The sequence below is a fragment of the Leptidea sinapis genome, chromosome 30 (assembly GCF_905404315.1).
Source record: "Leptidea sinapis chromosome 30, ilLepSina1.1, whole genome shotgun sequence".
Lineage (NCBI taxonomy): Eukaryota > Metazoa > Arthropoda > Insecta > Lepidoptera > Pieridae > Leptidea > Leptidea sinapis.
Genome location: NC_066294.1, coordinates 6729568 through 6749266, shown reverse-complemented (window position 1 = coordinate 6749266; position 19699 = coordinate 6729568). Strand labels below are relative to the sequence as shown.

The 19699-nt window shown below is 33.7% G+C and overlaps 1 protein-coding gene across 2 annotated transcripts in view; it reads right to left on the bottom strand.

Annotated features, from left to right (window-relative positions):
* Window positions 1–19699, bottom strand: part of LOC126973882 (protein jim lovell) — a 39944-nt gene that overhangs the window by 5635 nt on the left and 14610 nt on the right. The window contains exon 2 of one of the 2 annotated variants that reach the window (XM_050821240.1): window positions 116–271. In XM_050821240.1, the coding sequence (XP_050677197.1) occupies window positions 116–271 (156 nt within the window). The remainder of the gene's footprint in view (window positions 1–115; window positions 272–19699) is intronic. The other variant, XM_050821241.1, reaches the window with a different exon arrangement.

Here is a 19699-nt window from a genome sequence, read left to right as displayed (position 1 = left end):
CACTGGTATTACTATGTTAGTTTTACAACTACCTAACAAGTCCTACTTCCAGTTGAGAGTGTGTATGTGTCTACTAGATAGTAAGTACGGCGGGCCGCTAAAAAAACTGACTTACTATGAGTAGGATATAAATGTAACCCACATTTCTTCTTGACGTTTGTGAATAGTTGCGCGTCCAAGGGTTGCGGCCGGTGGTCCACATCCATCAGAGGGTACATTTTGTGCTCCATCCCAGGGGGAAATAGCCCCAGGGGTGAATCCATTCCGAACACTGAAACAAATTAAAAACAATGTTAATAATATTATATATATTTTATGAAAGAGGAGGACTTGAGTTCGGGTCATTTGAGTTACGGTGGCCTATACTCTCACAACACCAGAGGAATTATAAGATCATTGCCGGCCGTTTAGGTGAGTGAAGTGTTTGATGGTCCCGTGTCGTATTGCAAAGGCACAAGGCGCTTTGGCCTTGATAATCGCAATATATCAGAATAATCTAAGATGTACAACTTACTTCTTGTTGGCATTTAATTTCATGATATAAAAGAGTCGGAATGAGTTTCTTGCTACTTCTTCTCATTAGCTCAACCCTTTACGAAGTAGCGGTAGATTCAATAAGAAAAGATATTTTTTGACCTTCATAAGTGTCACTTGCGTGACCTACATGAATAAAGTGATTTTGATTTGATTTGAATGCGATCAAACTTTGCTAACTTATTGCTTACACTTGGGAAGATACCTAACGTTAAAGTAAAAATAATTTATTAATTGAGAATTTAAAATAACTTCTAGGCATAAGGCATCTTTGCTATCCACGTTGTCGCTACTCACTACTAGATGGCGTTGCATTAGGTCAGCTTCATTTTTTAGCTCAAACGAATTTCATGAAAACTGTTATCCATAGGTAATTGTACCCGGAGAATATTTTCGTAAATAAAAAAACGCCATTTTAAAAAACGCCCGATAGATGTGTTAACTTAAAATTATTCAAGTTGAACTATTTAATATTGAAATTGTTTAACTTGAGAACAGCTTAGGTAACTAGGTACTAAAATTGTATTGATATGATAATGAAAGGACAGTTTATTTATTAATAAAATCTTCTATTGATTATAAAATATACTTTATTTTTAGTTACAATTCTTGAAATGTACATTAGAATTTTGTATATGTACATTATTAGTATCATTATTTATTCCTATAAAAGTAACAATTGGTTAGAGTGAGTGAAAGGTAAGCCAGACAGACTGGCGCCGTAACGCGTTACGTTACAAAGCGGTTTACCCTCCCATAAGAAGTTATCACTTCAAAAGCCTAGGGATCATGGCTGGTTTAAGCTAGCGACTACCAGCAGTCAATCATTTCTTCGATAAGCACTTTATATGTAAACGTTTGCCAAAAAAGACTCAAAATATACACGGCGTACTTTTTGGCCCTGTAGTAGTTTTTACCTATTTTATATTTTACTCCGTGGTTGTTATTCGAATAATGTAAATAAGAAAGTTATTAGAGGAGATATGTATAATGATCAAAATATGTCTGAATATCAAAATACATAGATTTTAAGTTAATGAAGTGTACCCTATATTTAAGCCTAAATTGCATATAAAATTGTTAAATTTTAAACACGAATTGAATGCTCATTACGCTACGCCTCAGACCGGGTTATATTGCGTTAAAACTGAGATTATTGTCACTGTTATTGGCAATCGGGCAGCTTATGGCGTGGGTATCTGTTCTTTTAGTCATTTAGATACCAACTCTTATAAAAATATTCGGGTGATAGAAATTGTTAATAATTATTAATAGTCCGACATGTTTGGTTCGATATTTCGTAGTTTGAAACTTCTCCTTCTCCAATGTTGTTTATTTACGAGGTGATCACCTACCAAGTGAGTCCCGTTCTCATCTGTAGATGATGTGCGATGTGATATAAAATATAAGCTTTGAGCAAATATTATTAACCAATTTAAAATAAAATAATTATCTAACACTAGAAAAATCACTAATAATGAACATTACAATATTTCGTAAGAACACAACAATTAATCGCAGTCTCAATACTTTATGTAGCGGCTATGTCGTCGTCGCTACTCGATACGAGATGGCGCTAGCCGTCATGAAGAGAAACTAGAAAGTGCACAACCTTCTTCGAAATCGAATACAAAATTTAACTTGCGTCTGATGGGCAATGAAAACTAACATTATTAAAACTATAATTAATTCGACACCTATTTTTATAGTACTGACAACATTCGTAACAGTCTTGTTTGCTACTTGTACTTATATTTTGTTTAGCACGTTTGCATAATTAGTTTTTAAATAGATCCATAAAAATATTATCATCATTATATTTGATATAGGTATCATGAAAGAATGACTTTGTAATATAAAACAATAACGATAGAATAAATATTGTATCACTAGATAAACTACATAAAAACAGTCGTCAGGGCGAGGTGTGAACTGTCACATTGTAAGCGAACTCGTCGAATCGATAGATCTGCGAGTACATAATTATTACAACAACCTAGCAGCTTCTGTATATAATCCATAGAGTATAGACGGTCCGCGTCTGTCTCGTGAACGAATTCGAGATGAGCTTTCGAGATGCGACGCGCTTTATTTCTACAGCTTTTTACTCTTTATTTTATGCAGTCCGTATAATTATTTTTGTTATTGCAATTCGCAGTTAGTACTAAATGCTTGATAGACATGTTTAATACGATGTGATTGTATATTTAATACGTTATGATTGTTATATTTACTGAGATACTGCGGCCGTGGGTGGTCTTATAAGATATTATTTGTACCTTCTATATGTTCTGGCTATCAAAGGTCCCTTTCTTAACCGCAAAATTGCAGATCCGTTATATATACAAATATATATATTGAATAAATTGTTCAAATTTTAAAACATAAAACATTCTATCTCCTGTATACAATTAAATGTGTTGTGTTCTATAAAAGAGTATGTACTGACTTCAGAATCCTCATTTAATTGTTAATATCTTCTGTTATTATAATCATCCACTAAATAATTTTGCATGGTTGATAATAGTGTAATCAATATTTCTTATTAAAAATGTAAAGAACGTGAAACTGTAGGATAAATAAATGTTTTCGTAAATATTTTATCATAATGGTATATGGTAGAATAAGGTGCTTCGAGGTATTTGTAAATGCCCCTTGTTACATACGAAACGACGACCTTCATTGTGACCTTAAGGTGGATTTAGTCGTAAAAATTATTCAAAAATATGCACAAGCTCATGAGCTAAAACTTCACGACAACACGAACCTAGTCAGAAGACTCAAACTAGATCTTTGAGTTAGTGTTGTGAAAAGCTAGTGTAATAGATATAGTCCAATGAATAGTAAAATGTAGGTATTTTAAGTGTAAAGAACACAAGAAAATAGTATCTTCCCCTTAATAGAGATTATATGAATAGTGCTAATGGACACTTTCTTAGTTTTACTATACTTAGCAAAATTTAGTTAAAATTAAATTGTCTATTAGCCTATGGCTAGATTGTAATTAAAATGATAAAACTTATTATTATTATAACACATTGAATGTATATTAAGAGCAAGCGAGTATAATCAACGGAAGGCGTCCTGTTTCCCGTTAATCCACTTTCATATATTTTTACACAGTTCTCGATCGTAAATCCTGGACAGTGTATCATTAACTCGTTGGCCGCGCGCCGATCTGTGCGTGCAATTACGTGCGTGTGTCGTGTTATATGTACCTACCTAGACATTTCCTACAAACGGCTAAGTATGGGGTACCTTGTTGCGTGCGATTTGCGCAACTTTTGTGTAATTTCACAACTAGTGACTTAATTTTTTATGGAATAAAGCCGTTTTGTCAGAGGGATCAGAGGGATCACATGAGCAAAACTGCTCTTTAACTAGCTTTGGTGGGTAACCGGCCTTTATAAGATATCGGTGTCATATTGATCTGAAGCCTTCGTGGTTTTATGGTGTGGATCGTAATTCTAGTCGCTTTTTTTGAAGGTACCAATGTCGTATCGTCCCGGAACAAGGAAGTTCATTCCACATCTTTGTAGTACATGGAAGAGAGCTCCTTAAAATCCGCACTGTCGAGGACAAATCCATATGGTGGGGATGATATCCTAACTTGTGGCTTGTCGTGCGTAGGTGGAATTCGGCAGCAGGAATCGCGTGAAACAGCTCTTCGGAAGACTCCCCGTAACAAATGCGGTAGAAGACACACAATGAAACGACGTCTCTACGCAACGCCAAGTGTTATCACTTGGCGTTGCTTATTTATTGGTTGTATTAATTAATTTGCAGATAGCATTATGGCAATAAGTTCAATGTGATTTTTTATACCAGTTTACCAGATTGTTCAACAACAGTACAAGTGTATAGTCAAATTAACATAGAAATAAGAATGTTGGCATTTCCGACCTAGCAAAACAAAATCAAAACGCGTTATGATCAACTCTTTAGAACGTGTTTTGAGTTTTCACATAGGTACGTTTTTTATGACAATAATGGCGAGACGAGCAGGACGTTCAGCTGATGGTAATAGATACGCCGTGCCCATTACACTGCAGTGCCCCTTAGGATTCTTGAAAAACCCCCAAAATTCTGAGCGGCACTACAATTGCGCTCGTCACCTTGAGACATAAGATGTTAAGTCTCATTTGTCCAATAGTTTCACTAGCTACGGCGCCCTTCAGACCGAAATACAATAATACTTACATTACTGCTTCACGGCAGAAATAGGTGCCGTTGAGGTTCCCATAATCTAGCCGGCACCCTGTGCAAACGAGCCCACTGGTAAAATCTTTGTAAATTCCACAAAAGGGTTTATAATGTTCACTTACATCAACAGTCATATAAATGTATAAAACGTTTAATAGCCAATGAAACTGACGCATAATTCAGTTTGGTTGTTACATTGCTTGTCAGTGCGGTATGCGCAGGAGTTGAAATCGTGTCACTCCGCACTCGGCGCGGGTTGGTATTTGCATAATTGAACGGTCTACGTATTTAGAGAAAATTGGTCATTGGTTCTTTTGAGCTTGTACTTAGAACTATTATGATCATTAAAATAATTGTAAGGAAATAATACAAAATTTTAAAGGGAAATTTATATATTTTAACATTAATTCGTTTGAGATAAGAATTATAGCAAGGAGCCTTATCGATAATAATTTAACTAAAAAACTTCAACTAATTATTTCGATGGCAACTTTTCAATATATCAACTTTATTTAATCGGTTTTAAAAATAGCTTAGACCAATCAAATAAGAAGTTAGTGAACATTCAAAATTGTTATTAAAAAAATAATATCTAACCCAATACATGGGTTTTATCCCAATTTTTGTTGAAAATCATCTGAATTTATGTCGAAATATGCCAGTTAAAACTTCATGGCAACTTATATGATACCTAATATACTTTATGAGCATTCGCTGTTCCGCGAAGTTTATGTCTTATGAACTCCTAGTACAATGTAAAATGAATATTTTAATAATAGCTAGCTGCCCCGACAGATAATATTTGCCGATAATATTTCAAAACATCAAGCATTATTTCGTAAAAAATGCTCCCTGTTGTTATAATGAGATTGTTTCACAGCAGAACTGTCAAACCGTGCGTCACTAAATTCTCTAATAGAAAATATGTCCAGACAAAACAAATATTGAAAATAAAAGTAATTATGGGTCCCAAATCGAAATAAAAACTATCCTATCTCTCAAGTTGGACCAAACTGCACTCCATGAAGTAATCCCCATCAAAATCCGTTCATTAGTTTAGGAGTCCATCGCGGACAAACAACGTGTAACGTAATTTATATACATTAAGATTTACAATTAACACTTACAAATTGATCAATGCTTACTTGAAATACAACGTTTGCTAGGTCTGCTAGTTTCATTTAAAAAATCGTTGATTAATAATTTTCTGCTAGCCTTTTTAACTGAAAGTTTAGCTATTACCTATTATAAATTATATTTTAACAGTTCAATTTGAATACAGACAGCGTAAAGCTGCGGTCAATTAGATATAATGTTGGCTTCTCGACGCTTTCTAACTCTAGATAGACATCGAGAACTGTTCGACCATAAACAATTGTGACGAAATATGGCGGCGTTTGATGCAACCTACACACTTCACGCTTTTTGCGAGGGGTTTTCGATTCTTTACAAAACTTCTACAGTTACAGACCAAGGCCTTAAAGATTAAAAAAAATGAAGGATGGAAATTAAAAACCATTTAGTGTGACAGAGTCTTTTAATACTGGGATACTTGTTATATAATAGTATATGATACAAGTGAGATAAGTTGCATATTATACAGCCCGTGCCGTAGGCGAGGGCATAAATAAGAGTGTCTAGTGAGCGAGATGTAAGTTCCGTATGCACTTTTTCAACATAGTTGTGAGGAAAAAACAAATGCTATTTACCATACAACAAAAATGCGATACAAAACAAAATATGAAAATTATGGGGAAATGGCGCGCAAGTCTTTTTTTTTTCACGCGCTAAATGTAAGGTGATTGAATAGATATAGCCGTACAGCCAACTTCAAAATTATAAATTTTGTGATAAAATGCATAAATTATATTTTATAACAAAGTATTTTTAATTGTTTTTATATTTATTATATTTGATAATAATAAATGTTTTTTCGTCTTAATTTGGGACACATTTATTTATTCCGAAAATGTAAATGTTTTTTCAGCGGCAGAAAACCTTTTTGTTGTTGCAAAAAAAAGCTGTATTACCCGGTAGAATTGAGAAGCTCTGTTTACTCTCATATAATTTGCAGTTAGGTACTAACTTTACTTTATACGGATAATTATATTAGGCAGTGTTATAGTTAGGTTTATGGCCCTAACAACGATGTAGCTCACTTTACGAGCAAGTGTGTTGAAAATATTATTTAGGTGAAGGTTTTTAAGATCTTACTTGAAGCAAACACACGAAGTCTCATAATTTTATACATTCTTAAACAAAATGTCGGTCTAAGCGGGGAAATAATGTAATTAAAGTAATTTATTGTTATCAACAAGTTAACAACAGTTAGACAGTCTTAGAATGACCCTGTTTACAAAGTTTCCATCGATCGCTACCCACCCCAACCTCATATGCAACGCACTGAAATCGAAAGTGTAACGTGGAGCAACCCTTTCCCGCCAAATTGTCAACACGTTCATTCATGGCCTTCACACACAAGCTGCAGCCGTCTCGCTCACACACTGAAGCCCACATGTTTCATGCGTTCACCCCATCGAAAGCGAAAGCTACAGGAGCGCGTAGCAAGGGCCCGGATGACAGCACAATGTGTTTCGGCCGGGTTACGCTCCCGTCATGTGTTAATTCATTGACACACGGAGCGCGGGCGGTCGTGACGTAGGTTTCGAGTCGTGTGGGAGTTGTCGCATGTTGTCTATGGTCAGGCCGCGCGTGCTAGTTTATTTTGCAACGAGATTTACAACTATAACTGTAAATTAACTTTATCGAGCGGAGCCAAATGTAGGTCGTATGGAATCAGCATTAATTATCGCTTTAATCTGAGAGCCGTTGACTATACAATAGATCACATAGCACAACACGCCAAGGACGCGAAAGTAATAGATATATACGTCAATTGGGTTAATCTATTGTTTTAATGTGAGGAGTTATTAAGAGTAGGTTCTGGGTCGTGGTTGTGAGTATCCTTGCATTGTTCGGTGATCGCGTGCGGAGTACGTAGAGACTCAGACCTCCTTACATAAATCTTGGAGGGTTGATATGGCTTGATGAGGAAAATACACTTGCACACCTTGACAAGCGAGTTACTCGTACATTGTTGTTTGTAATTGTTAATAAGTATCGCATGAAGAACCTTTATCAATAAAACTATTTTTGAATTCATTATCATTTAATTAAATCTTTATTGTTAATTCAATTACTCTTATTAATATCTTCTACGCACGAGATGCAGATACGAGTTCCCTTTTTTTAACACGCTTTTATTACCTATGTCTTAGATCATTTATAGGTCTAGATAGACTATGACAGCTGTTAAAAAGTCGAATAAAACTGACCTTTATTTAGAGCAATTCACGCACACTAACATAAAGTGTCATACAAATCAAAAATAAGACGTAGCTTGTCACGCACACTAAAGTATTATTCCATCTCTGTTTTTATCGGTTGTCTAACAGCAAAAGCTATCGAGATAGCTATAGAGTAATATCTACACCAGGGGTGCTCAAACGGTCGATCGGGATCGACATGTCGATCGCGAGTCCTTTTTGAGTCGATCTCGAGAAAAAAATCCGGTATAATAAACTAAAAACGGTAATTACGTACCATCTTATGAAAAGTATGCTCAGGGCATGCAGTGTCACGCTTCAACATCCAAGCTTAACTAAATTAAGCTTAGAAATTTAGAACGCGTTTGTTTTGTAACAACCAATAAACTCGCAATTTTGAATAATAATTATGAGTTTTTTCATTGACATTTAAAAGCAGAGCTACACTTACTTTGACTAAAAAATGCATATTTTGCGCAAAACTAATATCTATGTCATCGTGACACTCTACCTAGACGAAAATCCATCATCACACATACTTGAAGCCTCTCAGAGCCGATCGATCGTAGTCTAACAATTTTGAGGTAGATCGCCAGCACTTCAAGCTTGAGCACCCCTGATCTAGACGTATTAATTACCTAAGATCTATGTATCATCTATAATTCGACCCCTACAAAACGTCGTAGTTTGAAACTTTGAACACTTATCGAGAATCAAAGCAATAATTTATTTATACTGTCTGTCTATTTCATAACAGATGGTTCTAGAATCTAAGACGAATCTAGATTAACAATTTTTTATTTCTGGTACCTGCTAGTGTTACTATTAGTTGCTACGCATTTATCATGGTAGCAATAATTAAGGAAACAACTACAAAACCAATAGAGTGGGAGACCAGTGGGAGGCTCCTTTGAACAGGATTTCGGCTAGATTATAGGTCTCCACAACAGCGTCTATTTCTACCGCGAAGCAGTAATGTTTACACATAACTGTGTTTCGGTCTGAAGAGCGCCTTTATGTCTCAAAGCGACGAGTTACCATTGTCACTACAGAATTACATAACAGTAAAAAGTAAGAGACGCGACGAGCAGGACGTTCGCTGATGGTAATTGATACGCCCAGCCCGTAACAATGCAGTGCCGCTCAGAACTCTTGCTAAACCCAAAAATTCTGAGTGGCCCTACAATTGCGCTCATCACTTTGAGACATAAGTTGTTAAGTCTCATTTGCACAGTAATTTCACTAGCTACGGCGCCCTTCAGACCGTAACAAAGTAATGTGTAAACATTACTGCTTCGCGGCAGAAATAGGCGGCGTTGTGGTACCTATAATCTAGCCGGAATCCTGTGCAAAGGAGCCTCCCACTGCTTGTAACTTTACATTGCGTTTATTAATAAGACAGTAACTGTTTCAAATTCTTACTTACCTTAAGGTACGTTGCAAAAAAGAAAATATTTCTTAGTTATTTCTTCATTACAATATAACCTTCAATCAAATAGACCTGTTCGTATGCAGAATGAACTAAAACCTTCTTATATTCGTGTGTCTCAGTGAAACCGGAGCATGTCGTTTTATTAAGGTAGTAATTATTGCCAGATAATTTCATTTCGTTCATAACAATACATACACGGGTTGAGCTAACCAACAAGAATATCCAGGGTTGCCAAACTATTTAAATACGTTTAATATAATTTACAACAATAAATGCAGATGATTGTGCGAAGTGATTTCATAGAGTGGGAGTCCAGTGGGAGGCTCCTTTGCAGGCTGGATTTTGGGTACCAAAACGGCGACTTTTTCTGCCGTGAAGCAGTAATATGTAAACATTATTGTTTCGGTCAGAAGGACGTCGTAGCTAGTAAAATTACTGCGCAAACGAGACATAACATCGTATGTCTCAAGGAGATGAGCGCAATTGTAGTGCCACTCAGATTTATTTTTAAGAATCCTAAGCGGCACAGCCTTCTAATGGGCAGGGCGTATGGATTACCATCAGCTGAACGTCCTGCCCGTCTCGTCTCTTATTGTCATAAAAAAATAGAGGCACTTTTTCCACTATAGGGCCAAAAGCGTATTATAGTAGTCAATTAAACTATAATTGATTAATGTAAATTATACGTATTTGTCTGCCTTTATTTCTTCAATACTAATAATATAATCATTAAATATTGTTGGGTTGTTAAGTAAAGTTCTGTGAAGGAATACGAAAATAGAAACATTTATTTACCCAATCATGGATTGGATAAATTATCACCAACTGTCTTTTTACCAATAGGAGCGTGTTAAATATCCATTAGGTAATAGTTGCACGTGACAGCCCTAGTGCAACATGAGAGCAATCACACACGGAACAGGCCTGAGAGATCCCACACACTACAAATTATAAGACTGTTAATTTAAACCAATTTCTATTGAAATGGATTTTCGGTCTGAACTTTTATATGTGAGAATCCATTGTTCTTCGAAATTCACAGATGCAGAGATTTATCTTTTTTAAATAACATCTTATTACCCAAGTGTTGGTTTTGTTATCGTGGCCATATTCGGTGAATGCACAAATCGTAATTTAATAACAGTATATTTTAAAGTTACTATATATGAAAATGATATCACAAAAATCGTCACCTTTTTCCTCTTAATAGTGATATTCATTATTATAATACTAGAAATAAGGGATTGTTTGTAACTAATTCTAGTAGGCTTCATAAGATACATAATAGCTTTAAGGGCAAATGTATACACTTTAATAATAATGTTCAGGCATAATCTATAAATAAAGTTAAATGTTTTATTAAAAAATGGCTCTGTCTTAAGTCCTACTACTCCACAGCTGAATATCTAAGTAATCCAACAGCCTGGGACTAGATTATGATTATTTTATAGCAATAACAATGACAGTACAATATTGTATATTTTGATTAAAAAGAGCGCAAAAAAAAAGAATTCTGGGAGTTTCTTGCGCCTCTTCTTCTCTCTCAGAGCACCATTTGTTTCCGAAGCGGTAGTAGTATCTAGTATATTAGAAATGACATCAAAAATAATTCTAAAGAATTCATCCAATTTTGAGAAATCAATTCAATTCAATTTTGAGAAAACAAATGCCTTTTATGAATCGACATTCACGTGTCTAAACTAACATGATTAAGAGAAAATATTTTTCTGTGTTTGATTGCAATGGATAAACTTTACAAACTGCTTAACCGATTTCATCTATAGCTGCATTATCAACGAATGACATGGGACTGTATATAATTTAAAAAAAATCCTTACCAAAGTTATAACAAGCAAACCCAAGAGCGTGCCCTGTGAAAAGTAATAGTGATTTTATTTTGTTAAGTGAAACTAAGCGAGGACGAATCACTAGTCAATATAATAACAGCAAAATAATGTAGTTAATATAACCTTATAGAATAATTATAGGGAAACATGCACCTAGAGTGATTAGTATTATTTTATATTTTATAGCGCCACCCTACATTACATTTTGACGGACACATTTTCATATACACACGATTCTCCTTGCCTCTACCCTCCATAGTATCTACAAATTTAGCCTAATATTATTATTGTTTATCTCATTATAAAATTAACAACATGGAAACGAAATAAAGAACATTCAAAAGTCTATAAAAGAATTTAATATGATACCAATTCAACGTATAAGAACTTTTTACACAACAATTTGTCTGTGGTTTCGATCCGCTTCCGTTACGTATGTAATCATATAGGCGCCAAAACGATTCTGGCGGGAATCGATTTGAGAGGTAATACGAGTAAATAAAAATGGATACGGTATACGGTTGGTAACTTTCTCTTGCGTATTGACAACGAATTGATTTTGAGTAATTATTAACATAAGTTTTACACATTATATTAACAAGAATATAAATATCAAAATTGTAAGTAAATATAGCTCAATTCTAAACTTTTCTTTTTCAAGGAGGACCAAAACGGTTAGAAAGCAAATTTTCGCTGCAATCTTTTTCCGACGGAGTAAGGTTGGTCTTTTATTATCGCCGGAAATAGACACCATCTAAAATAGTTCCTAATTATTTAATTGTTTTATCGAAAAAATAATAAAGTTACCTACTAATGTGTTATGGATGGATACAGAAAGTCAAAAAGTATCCTAACGATGACTTCGTTTAGATTATTAATAAATACATAAATTATGAAATTAAGTAAATTTCAGAAACATACGTTGTTTAATAGTTACATATATTATTTTAATAGTTAATAATGACTGGTGCACAATATGGTCAAGAGACATGTTGTTCTTCAAGAGATGAGAATAATTATTACCTGAGCATAAAATATTAGTTAAATATTAGTTAAATATTAGTTATATAATTATTATATTAACGCATTAGTGTTCAATTAATATAGGTATTTAATGTGTTATGCTTTTAATATAAAAGATGAGTATATTATATAATTTTTAGATTGTTCAGAATTGTTGAGTGACTCGAGTACTACGATTTGTTGAGGATGACCTAAAGAGAACGGTCCGTAAACTTGAGTAAATCTCTTGTCAATTGTATTTTCATGTGTGAAATTAGTTTAGTGTGTACTGTAATAAAAATTGAGCAAAAGCAAACAGCAAAAACTCGATTTAGTGAGAGGAAATATATTGAATGGCGTCTCGAGACATTTTTATTTTGTATTGTCATGATTAGGGTTGTCACGATTTTATTGAACATTTATCGTTGATTTTTTAACAGAATTCTAAATGCCTACCAATAAAACAATAGGTTGTATGTAATTATAAATTGTGGCGTTATGAATATTATCACAAGAATATTACCAAAATGTAAGCATTTGTTGTAAATAAAACCACCTGTAATTTTTAATAATTAGTTACTAAATTTTCCTGATTTAAATTAGTAAAGAACTATAATAACGTACAGATAGCATAAAATAAAACAAAAACGAAGCTATTATGTTTAATTTAATTTTAAAGTAACGTTTTACGTGGGCATGTTACGAATACATTCTTATCTCTAGTTACGACATAATTGAAAGTTAACATACTTAATTATGAGCCAAGCTTTGTTATGATCAACTTGTAATTATCATGTCGTTAGTATATTGCAACAATGCTAATGATTTGAGAACATATAATCCGAAATTAATGTTCCTGAGTTTTAAAAATGTATGTTAATAATTATTACAATCCTAAAAATTTGTTATTTTTAATGTGATATTCTCCACTTCTAGGATTAATAAAATTCATTTTGAGAGATGAACAAGACATACCAAAATTTACGAACCATACGGCACTCGAAGTGTTGGCTCAGTTGGAAGAGCACTGAAACCCGAGAGGTCGCGGGTCCGATTCATGTATCGTTCATAAATATTGGTTACAAATTTTATTTTATTATTAAAATATTAGAAGACCTTGAACACCATAAATTATAAATATACAATAATATAATAATGGCTGCTCTCAGAAATTATAAAATATATATTTTATAAGATTAGGTTAGTTTTACTTTTAATTGTTAGTAGGTCTCGTAATTTTTTTTTATGTAAATCGCTAATTATATAAATGTCGACCAGCTAACTCCTTGATGAAAACATTAAGCTTCATATTGATTCGATTTTTAAATACAAAAAATATATTGTTGTGGCAAAAGAAAAAGTTTAGAAGCGTTTGTATTCTTTAATATTACGCGTCTAAAGTTATAGAGTTGGATGTGGTATCACAAAAAGTGTTCATTGAACCAAATTGCTGTTTGAACGTGTGGTTAACCACAGAACTGATTCATGTACGTGATTCATACGTGATCTGTAATGCCGGTACATAAAAGTTAATTAACTATTCCGGGAATTAGTTCTTATACATCAAAATAGTTATCAATTTTATTACATTTAACTTTTTTGGTAACATTGCATTACTTAATTGAAAGTTACCTGTGCCAATAATTAAAATTCATTTACGAAAATTTGCCACCTCCTTTTATATTCATATATCAGGGGTGCTTACATACCATGAAATAATTTGTTGCTAAATACTTTATCTTAGTATGGACAAGTTTCGTTTACTACGAAAGCTACGAGTAACATACAAACGTTCGCCTTGTACGTGAATCTTAATTTAAAATATAGAACTCAATGTCGTTTATCTAAATGAAAGCATGATTTGTTTGTATTTCGCCTACATTAAACTGTCAAGTGAATTGTTAAAAAGAATTTTATATGTTTAGTTTCTCAATTTTGCTCCTGTTTGTTCAATGAATTCGAAATTCAATATTTAAAAAGATAATCAATTACTCAAACATTTTTAAAGATTTTTTTTTGTAGTGACTTCCAGTTAGAGATCAAAAAGGGAATCTCCTCAATACGTTGGTACAGCTAGGATTGCCAACTCTTTGTCGGTCAACAATAGTAGTTCTAAAATAGTTACCCACAAAAAATAGTAATAACGAAAAGAAAAAAAAATATAGTAGTTTCAAAAAAGGTACCTACTTACATTATTTCTTAAAAGAATATTTTTTTTTACTTTAAGCCTTTATTAATATTTTTTATTGCATAGCTCATAGCTATTCATCTCGCCATTAATTGTTATATATAAAATATATTGAAAGAAGAAATTATATTATTATTTTAAATAAAATCTGCAATACTGAGAAATTGTTGCTATTCTTCAACTGTAGCAGTGTCTCGTAGCACCACTGCTATTATTAACACTGATATTCATTTTAGAAATAGAAAATATTCAACATCAGCTCTTTAATAATGGCTTTTGTGAAAAATATAGTAGTCGGGCTTTTAATACAGTAGGATACTATATTATAACCATGTCCTAAAGTCTACAAGTTCCTATCGATCGTTTACAATAGAAATGATAATAAAGTAAAAACATATCAGTAAAAACCTTTAGTAGCATTAAGGCTTGTACACACGACGAACTGTGGTTTCTGACTCTGTGGTCACGCTGTCCGGAAACTTTTGTAATCTGTAATCTCATTTCAATATCTTATAGCGCTTTTTATGTCACAAACGTCTTTGTTGTGTCCTTAAGTTGTTTATGAAATTTGTTTTTCAGTGACATTTGGCTCTTTGGTGAGGTGAGTCTTGTGGTACGAGAATAATTCAAGTGTTGGCATAAAATATCAATTTATAAACTGTTATTTTTTAACGCTTAGTTAACGAGAATACATAATATAAGCAATTAATATTATAAATATGCTGTTTAACTTGGCACTAACATCAAATGTTTTTAATATAATTTTTAGTTACAAAGCCTACCTCCCGGTTTCATTACCAGCGGCCGTTTTCAATAACGTATCTCTAGTTACGGGTACATTGCTATCACCGTTTAATGACAAGATCTTATCTATCCATAGTTATGTCCAATATAGTTATACGGCCGTTTTCAACAACGTATTTCTAGTTACGGGTACATTGCTATCACCGTTTAATGACAAGATAAGTTTAAGTCCAGAACAGTTATAGTCCAATGATTTGTACGGATAGGTTATAGAAATGTAAGTAAGCGTAAAAGGATAGATGTGTCTACCTCTAGTAAGTTAAACTAAGGATAGATAGGTTATTGAAAACGGCCGCAGATCGGTCTACTAATAGTTACCTAAGTAACTATTACCTAAGTAACTATATATGTAACCATGGAGATAATAACAAAGAACAATCGAATTGTGAACCCTCCTTTTTGAAGCAGGTTGAAATCAAGATTAAATAATGTACTTATAAGAACTGTAATATGAATCTTCTATCCTTTTTATATGTTTTGATGTAAGTATAAATACTGCAGCTTCAATAATCGGTAGGTATTCATATCCAACATTGAAATCTTGCAACGCTTTCAATCAAAACAGGGGCTTGGTACATCACTAATAGTCGCATACACCACGATCTAAACATTAAAACGGTTATTGATGAAGCTAAGGTCTCGCTACTGACATACACAAAACGAATTCACTATCATCCCAAACCTTTAGAAAAGAACCCTAATGAAGAGGCAAACAAAACAATTATTTAAAAGACTAAAAGGCCCTCAAGATCTTCTTTAGAACAAAGATGATATATTGAACATATGGATGTATCACTGGACACCATGCATTACTAACTTTCAAAAACACAACTATAGCTAAATATTTCCTAGACAGCTTGCAGGAAAAAGAAGTTTAAAAAAAAATCGGTATATTAAAATTTTCGCTTACTATTAATATCCCAAGCAAGAATACGATTGATTACTCTCAGATTCCATTCGTCTATTTCGAAGCATTGAGATTTAAAAGCGCTCTTGGATTGCAACGTTCAGTTTTTGTTCAAATTTCAATCAGCCGAATGAATCGAGAGAGAGAATCAATGTTCGATCTCTATTCCATGTGTCAATTGTAGTTTCGGAAGCGCTCCGCTGGACATAATTAGTTTTCGTAGAAATGAATTCCCATAGCTATCACACACTGGCGTGACGTGTTGTTTTTATTATTTAAGATCTGTGGCGTTCGATTTAGTTCACGGTCCGAAGAAATTTAACGGTAGGAATCGATTTTTACGTCGCAATACGCAGTGAAAGGGTTGGTAGCGAGTCTAGCGACAAGCGAATTACGCCTCTAATATTTATTAATATAAGTCATCAACTAATTCGTCAAAGAGTATATATAGACTACAACATACCACAGAGTATGGATAGGTATTAATTAAGGCGGTCACACAGCAGGAGATCACGCATGCACATCAATCTCTATGATTGCGTCGTGTCGGCACCTTTTTATCGTGTAGATTTTTTCACATGGTCAGCAGACAATGGTGAGTACGCACTTGTTATTAAATTCGTATGAAATGTAATTCACTGGTTCATGTTCCGGTTGCGTGATGGGCTTTTGCTTCAATTGTATGAGCACGTAAAATACATTGTCAAATAAATATCTAAACAAATTGTTATGTTTTTTGAAGTGATAACCCTCACTTCTAGGATTAATACACAATTAAAATTTGAAAAAAAAAATATGAACGTTGCGGGACTCGAACCCATGATCTCTCGCGTTCCGTGCGAGTGCTCTTCCAACTGAGCTAACCGTTCGAGGGACGTATCGTCATAAAATCTTTTATGCTTTGTTCAACTCTCAGGATGTGGCTTCATCTACAGGATCTACTAAACAATTGATAACCAGCTCAACTCTGATTTGCATACTAGGAAATTGACTTGAGTATACTCAATAGCTTATAACATTTCAAATTTATATAAAACATAAAATCCAAACTTCCACAAAATATCGTAATTATTGCCCAATCGGAACTGATATCGATTTTATTATAAAACGCAATGTAAATCCGGCTTTGGTTTCAGTATTAGCTTGTGTTAAGCAAATTACACATAATTTACCTTCAATCTACATAACATAAAGGTCACTTCTGTCTAAACACAAGACATAATTATTAATAATCACTAATTATTTACATTTACAATACGTCCACTTAAGATTTATTAGTTACCAGACTGTTGACCGCGATTTTACCCTGATCAAATATAGTATAATTAGGGAGCTTCAAAATTATGAGATTCTCTTAGTTGCAACTATCAAAATCAAATATTTTTATTCAAAATAGGATGTGACATCACTTACTGAAAGTCAAAAACTACCACCCATTCCAAAAAGAATGCCTCAGACCTGAGAAGAATGGGCGCAATGAACTCAGCGAGCTTTTTTTTTCATCAAAAATATTAAGTTTACAAAATAATATTTTAAAAGTAAACTAATTACTTAATAGCCTGAGGGCGGTCGCTCCATTCTCAATCTATGGAATAATTAAGAAAGTCAAACGTTTCTTAACAATTCTTTTGAATATCATAATACTTTTCTTTCAAACATTTTCTGGGATCTTGTTATAATATATTGACACACTTCTTACACAAATTATCTTGCCCCAAATTAAGCATATATAGCCTGTGTTATGGGTTACAAGACAATGATATATTTAATACAATATACTTACTTAAACATACATAAATTCATATAAACATACATAAATACATTTAAACATCCATAACTCGGAAACAAACATCCATATTCTACATATAAATCCTTGCACCTACCGGGATTCGAACCCATAAAACCATATACACACTAATCTAATTTTATGAACGATACAGCGCTCAAACCCGCGACCTCTCTCGTTCCGTGCAGCGCTCTTACCAACTGAGCAAACCGTTCGAGTGACGTATCATTCATAAAATCTTGTATGCGCTGTTCAACTCTCAGGTACTAATTATTCTAATTATTTGGAATAATACAAACATTAATACAAGTATACTGTTGTCAATAAATGATATTATTTATTGCAGCGTTATAAAAATGGCGGACTAACGGCGTCCAATTAAACGTATGCATTTGGTTGCCTGTGCAATAACTTGCGGCAGTTTGACATTGCGATACGACAGCCCATAGACAAGTTGCTTTGTTGACAGAACTAATAAACGGCTCGTTATGAAAATGACAACACATTGACAGTTTGATCTCGCATTTTATGCCAAGCAACTACTGTCATTCATGCAGTTGGAGTCCTTTCTATGATAAGATACATAATAGCTTTAAGGGTAAATGAATACAGTTTTATAATAAAGTCCCAGCCACTGTTCAGGCATTATCTATAAATAAATTTAAATGCATTATTAAAAAATGGCTGTGTCGTAAATCCTATTACTCCTCAGCTGAATATCTGAGTGATCGGACAGCCTGGGACTAGATTAAGATTATTTCATAGCAATAGCAATGACAGTACAATATTGTATGTTTCATTAAAAAGAGAGCAAATGCAATGGAATGGAAATGGAATGCTGGGAGAGTTTCTTGTGCCGCTGCTTCTCTCTCAGAGCGCCACTTGTTTCCGAAGCGGTAGTAGTATCTAGTATATTACAAATGACATCAATAAGAATTCTAAAGGAATCAATTTTGAGACAATAAAATGCCATTTACCCTGATGAACTTTCCTAATCTATGCATGCCATTATCTCAGCTTAGGGCCTACTATTTAGTAATTAGAAAAGTACAGACAAAAAGCCTGATATTTGTATAAAAGTCGGGACTTTTTCTATTTTTTTAGTTTAGAGCTCGTTAAGATATCATTTCTCGTAAAGATTAAAAACTTTGATATTAGTTAGTGACAAAATCCGGACTAGTGTCTATAAGTCCGGACATAGCCGGATTAATCCGGATTCATGGTAACCCTATGTCCGCTACGACTTAATTTAGCACACCACTCTAAATTCAGGTGTGTAACTATAACAGTTTATATGATACAGCCCTCTGATAGAAACCTTTCGGGTATAGTGTTAGTTGGCACATCGCTTTAAATCTATATACATATAATGAAAATGGTCTTGGTTTGAGGCTCAATCACGCCTAAACCACTGATCATATCGACATGAAACTACCACCATTCAATGCGAAATTTATCTTAGATTATTTATGGCTACCTCTTTTTCGAATTCCAACGTTCTTTCATCAATTTATTTCATTTTAAAATTCGGGCGGGAACGGCTACTTAATAGCATAAAACATAACTGATATTGAACATTCATTCTAGAACTTAATCCCACTGCTTTACATCACTGCGTGAAAAACCATTAAACTCTGTATTATCACATGCATATTATTGCAATAATTTAT